This window comes from Procambarus clarkii, chromosome 16, assembly GCF_040958095.1.
Source record: "Procambarus clarkii isolate CNS0578487 chromosome 16, FALCON_Pclarkii_2.0, whole genome shotgun sequence".
NCBI lineage: Eukaryota > Metazoa > Arthropoda > Malacostraca > Decapoda > Cambaridae > Procambarus > Procambarus clarkii.
Window position 1 is genome coordinate 26,551,979 of NC_091165.1, and position 6,000 is coordinate 26,557,978.

General features: G+C 49.1%; 1 protein-coding gene across 3 annotated transcripts in view; it reads left to right on the forward strand.

Annotated features, from left to right (window-relative positions):
- Sb (serine proteinase stubble) overlaps nt 1-6,000 on the forward strand; it is an 81,584-nt gene that overhangs the window by 24,885 nt on the left and 50,699 nt on the right. Inside the window, exon 1 of one of the 3 annotated variants that reach the window (XM_045745223.2) lies at nt 5,568-5,950. The exons of the other annotated variants lie outside the window; for them this stretch is intronic. Within the exon in view, the coding sequence (XP_045601179.2) occupies nt 5,932-5,950 (19 nt within the window). The 5' untranslated portion in view covers nt 5,568-5,931. Of the gene's footprint in view, nt 1-5,567; nt 5,951-6,000 lie in introns of those variants that run through there. 3 annotated transcript variants of the gene reach the window in all.

The window sequence follows — 6,000 nt, forward strand, 5'->3', positions numbered from 1 at the left end:
AGCCAAGGATGGGATCCCTAGGAGACAAATTCTGATTCCATTATTGTTAACTTGACTATGTTGTTTGCTTCAGTCATAAATACACCAGTTATCTCTCAAGGAGTCGAGTGACACAACTTACAATTAACTTCTCAACACGGGAGACATCTCCCGTCACGCAGGGTGCAGTCGCACCTCCACAGATCTCCAGTATCAGCTCTTGATACTGGTAATGGGCTCAAAAGGGCCACCACTTACGGGCTATTCATGCCTGTGCCACCTTTTGGGTGGCTTAATCTTCATCAATCAATCAAACTTGTCAACTTTGGACACGTGTGCTCGTTTGAGTGCGCGTGGCTTGTTCCCAACAAGCGAAGGTATTACGTGATTACTATTTGTAATTAAAAGACTAAAACTGGATTGAATACGTAGTTATGATTAGGAATATCAATTAGGTCAAAAGGGGGTGGGGGGGGGTGCTATACCGTCGTCTCGCCCTGTTGTTCACGCTCCACTGTTCACGGTTCTTCACACTTTTCTGTTCACTGTTGTTCATCAACCACTCTGTTCTCTCAGACGTTAACGAGCAAACTCGCTGCAGTTGTTAAATATTAATTATTTGCTGTTTTGAGTGCTTATCGTCGGTCTTGAGCGGTGATGTGTAGTTGTGCTTGGTGGTGGTCGCTCCTCCTGCTGGGCTGGTTCACCTCCAGCTCTTGGGTCCCGACTATCAACCTCTGAGCGACTGGTATACAAGTTCCTGAACATATTGGTTTCTTTCTCTTCCTCTACGTTACTGGCTCATTCTTCACTGTCTTCCTTAAGGTAGGGCAGAGGAGCTAAGGATCTCTAATTACGATGTTTGGTGTGTGTGTGTGTACTTTCTCTCTCCCAGGCTCCCCCCCACTCACTGTGTTCAGTCGTAATTGAACTACTGGCTCGTGTTCATCATGTTCAATGTGTGCAACCCCCCTCCCGGCGCCGTTCTGGGTGTCCGGTCATGGATGTTCAGTGGCTGCCACCGCGTTCACTAATTACTCTGAACAGTTTCCCACTGTGTACACCTTCATTACCTGCTCAGTAGCTCAAGCGCACATACACCCTACACCACGGCCCCCTACACCTCTTCCCCTACCACCACAACCCCTACACCTCCCCCATACAGGTCATGACCCCACCATGGTTCCTCCTCTCAACCTCCTCCTCTTCCTCACACACAACATTCCTCTCTTCTCCCTTCCCCCCCCCCCCCCCACCTCTCCCATATTCCTCCCCTCCCTTTATCTCACCTCTCCCACCTTCACCCTTCGTGGTGTGAGTCGCCAAGGCAAATGGGGGCCTCGTCACCTTGCTTACAACCCATACCCATGCCCATGCCCATGCCCATGCCCATGCCCATGCCCTCCCCAACCCATCCTCATTTGTAGTGTCTTTCATAATGACTGACCAGCAACTGCATATTCTCAAATGTAAATTGATATCAGTATTGCGTATAGGTTTATGTATAGTTAAATGTATATAGTTTATGTATAGTCTATGTATAGTTTATGTATAAGTCGGAGGGTCTGGATATGTATAGGTAAACCTAGGGTAGGTTGGGAGAGTTGTTTTGATGCTGTTTTGTTTTTAATTTTGACTTACTGTACATGGGTGAGGCTTTTAGAGTAGCGGGATTCGAACGCTGGAAGGGAATGAACACTTGTGGAGGGCCGGTTGTTGGTGGGGGGGGGGGGGGGGGGGAGGGGTTGTGGAGGGCCGGTTGTGGAGAACCGGTTGTGGAGGACCGGTTGTGGAGGACCGGTTGTGGAGGACCGGTTGTGGAGAGCCGGTTGTGGACGGCCGGTTGTGGATGGCCGGTGGTGGAGGGCCGGTTGTTGGTGGCGGGGGGGGGGGAGGGGTTGTGGAGGACCGGTTGTAGCTTGAACTAACATACCCTGAGGATGAGCTCAGCACGGCCCGTAACCCATTCTAAAATTTAATAACAAAAATTATATACCCAAATAATAATAATTAATTTGTATTTAAGAACATACTTCCTATATTTATTTCCCGGGCGTGAGTAAGACAAGCGGGACTGGAAGACAGGTTGGAGGAGTATAGCCAGCCTCTCTCTCTCTCTCTCTCTCTCTCCACCCTCTCACTTTCCTCACCGCAGTACCCACCCTACACCCACTTTCACTATCACCGGAAATGCTTTTGCCACAATGAGGAGAGAGTCATTATTATCCTGCCCTCCTCTCTCTCTCTCTCTCTCTCTCTCTCTCTCTCTCTCTCTCTCTCTCTCTCTCTCTCTCTCTCTCTCTCTCTCTCTCTCTCTCTCTCTCTTTCTCTCTGACTCTCTCTCTCTCTCTCTCTCTCTCTCTCTCTCTCTCTCTCTCTCTCTCTCTCTCTCTCTCTCTCTCTCTCTCTCTCTCTCTCTCTCTCTCCACCAGGAACTTACTGCGGTGCTGCCACGGTACTCACTAGCTGCATTTGCTGGGGATAAGACACGGCTCTTGGGTCCCGCCTCCAGGACTACCCCTGATATCCCCGGGAAGATGTTTCTACTGAACTACTATTAGCTTCACCATTCCACCCACCCCCCTCTACACCTCCTCTCTCTTTCCCCCCCCCCCCCCCACGGCCCCGCCCACCTTCCCATCTCAAACAACCATGAACGAGGCTGAGGGCAGTGATAGTGAAGGACTGGTCTGCCGCCATTAAAGGCTTCACAAGTTTCTTATGGCAACTTTCTTTTCCCAAGGTTTCCGCTGCCTCTCGTGGCATCCTCCTCTTCCTGCCTCTTGGACGTCTCTACTTTTACCAATATATATATTGTGGCGTTTTTTTTGTCTGTTTGGCGGCCTGGCCGACCTGTGCAACCACCCACTCCACCCACGACCACCTTCCTCATCTCTAATTACCCTATCGGGTCATTACCCTCCCCCCTGCCTCCAGCCGTGGTCCCCGGCGGCTCCTCCTATCCGCCTGTACTCCGTCAGGTGCTCTGGTAATGTCCTCGCTACTCAAAACAAGAAGTGAAAGTTAGCTTCGGCTCCGTGGCCTGTCCTCCGAAGACTTTCTAATGTGTCCTTGGCGGTTCCCATATCAGCGAGGGCTGTCGCGGTTACGGCATACGCCCGACTCTGGGGTCAGTATAGACGCCCCGATCCCCAGGCCTAACTCTGGGGTCAGGATAGACGCCTCGACCCCCCAGGCTCGACTCTGGGGTCAGGATAGACGCCCTGACCCCCCAGGCTCGACTCTGGGATCAGGATGGACACGGACCCCTAGGGTTACATACAGGGGGGTCAGGATATACGCAGGACCCCAGGCTCCACACTAGTCAGGATGAGCCCAGGACTCCACATTGCGGCTGAAGATGAATTTTTGTCCTTCGCTTCCGGCAGGCAGTGTGTGTATGCCTCGTGGCACTCGAGGAACTTTCGTGGCACTCTCAGATTGTAAAAGGAGTCTACTTCCACCACTTCACTCCTTAATGCATTAGACTTGTTCACCCTTGAATCTTACTAAATTAATTGTAATGTCTGTGTGTCTCATGTATGACCTTAGTTTCCTCCGGTGCCTGCTTCTTCATGTAGTTCCCATAGCTTATTCGGTACACAATCTTCATTTGTGGACAATACTATACTGTGCATTATTAATGGGGATTTGTATCTTTGCGGATGACAGCTGGGGTGAGTACTGTCTGTGTTTTGTGGCAGCGGTGTCATTGGTGATTGATGTATGACACCTGTTAGCGACCCAAGGGTACTATTTCCTGTGTTTGAATTATCATTGTTTGAGCAAGTATGTGTGTGGCAGTGGCTCGCGAGGGCTGAATATTACTGTGAGTGGAGGCACCATGTTCGAGTCCTCCGGATGCTGCCATGCTGCTCAGTAACTGGTGATGTATCATTCAGTCTTGTCTTACTTTGACAAGACTGCCTGCCACAGTTTGTCTGTGCTTCGTCATCGTGGTACACTTGCTAGTCGGCACAGTCTCCAGACCTGGCGTGTATTTTGTGTGGTTCGAACTGCTGCTCCTGTGAACAAACGTTTTGTCTCTCATCCTTCCTCCCCCTTGCTTCGTATTTCTTATGTTTTTCATCAACTTCTATATATATATATATATATATATATATATATATATATATATATATATATATATATATATATATATATATATATATATATATATATATATATATTTCTATGTACTCTTCCTTTTCCATAAATTTCTTGTCTGTCCTTTCCCGTCACATCATGTTATTTTCACTTTCTCCTCTCCTTCATCAGTTCAACACATGACATGAACATGTTTTGTTCATGCTCACAATGGTTGCCTTAAGTTCTCCACCTCTCTCTCTCTGGCTACCATTTGCTCTTCCAAGCATCTTTCTCTCTTTATCTTATCCTCTCCCTATCTGGTATTTATTCCTGTTCTTCCTTTGACGACCGTTCCTGTCGTTAGGTTCCCTCCTCCTTACTTCCTGTTACTCCTTCAATGAACCCTTGAACTATATGTTTAACACATCTCTAACCCTGTCCATGGAGGACAGAAGAAAATGTATATATGCTGGTTAGCATTGTAAATGTCTGGCCACGTCTGTGGGAGAAAATAATAATAATAATAATAATAAAACTCCTTTAATGCAGTCTCTGACTACTCTCTTAGTGTCTCGCCAACATCTTTGTACTTCTTATTCTGCTTCTCCAGCCATGCACCTCCAGGGGGGGAAGGGGGAGGGTGGAAGTACATAACTAATACAGAATCATTGACCTCATCCCCTTCTCTCAAATTCAGAAACATGAACGATTTATATATATATATATATATATATATATATATATATATATATATATATATATATATATATATATATATATATAATATATACATGTACACATATAGACACATGGCAGTATAGACAGCAACAAACACAGAAGAGGGGGGGTTGGGGGGAGGGGGTTAGGGCGGAGTCATGGGGTGGGGGGGGGGGGAGGGGGGGGAGGAGCCACAATGTGTGTCAGTGGTAGCACCTTCCTCCCTTCTTTCCTCCCTCCCCCCCCCTTTTCTCTCCCTCCCCCCCCCCCCCTCTCTCTCTACACGGCTCCTTAATTTGCAGAATTTACCTGTACCGCATGCTCCGTCCCTCTGTCCTCGTCTCCAGGACCTTAGGATACACCGAGCCGGAAACGCCTTCGTTATAATAAACTTTCTAAATTCCCTCTTTATCTCTCCATTCCAAAAAAAATCTGGCCCTAACATTTCGTATAATTAATTTATTGCAAGAAATCCGAAGCACGCCGTTGCCAGCGCTAGCAACAGTCGTGCGTTGCTAGTTTCAATACCAGACACTAATGGTTCCTCCTCGTTGTCTTAGCTGGTAAACCAGTGAGTGAGAGAGAGAGGGGTAGGGAGAGAGAGAGAGAGAGAGAGAGAGAGAGAGAGAGAGAGGGGGTAGGGGGGGTTAGGGAGGTGAGGGAAGGGGGGTGGCAGCAAAGGGAGTGGTGTGTTGTGGGAGGGGGGTGGCTGGTGCTGGTGGAAGCGGGGGTGGAAGAGGCAGCACTGAGTGCGACAGGCGAGTCAGTCTGCTTCCCGCACTGGTCGAGAGAGTGCGTGTAGCAGTGGTGCGGAGCACGTGTAGCCAGGCTGCTTCTCCTCCCTGTCACTGACCGTGGCGGCCACTGCTCCCTCTCCCCTACCATCCTTCCCCCTCTCCCCCTATCCTTTTTCCCCCTTTACCGCGTGTATGTGTGTGTGTCCACCTCCCTGCACCCCGGCCACGCACTCTCCGCTCACGATAATTAGACTCATAGTGGCGATGGTGGTGAAATAAAGGAGTGTGTGAGGTTGTATCGTGTTGACGGGAGGGCGCCACTCTAGCGATGCCTGGTGTGCGGAAGAAGGCGTTGTAGAGGTGACCACACACGGCAGGCGGACTCCACACTCACTCGCCCTGCCGCAAGATGACACACCATGGTCTAGGTAAGGTGTTCCTTCTCCGTTATTCCTCATCCCATGCCAAGCCCTCCTCT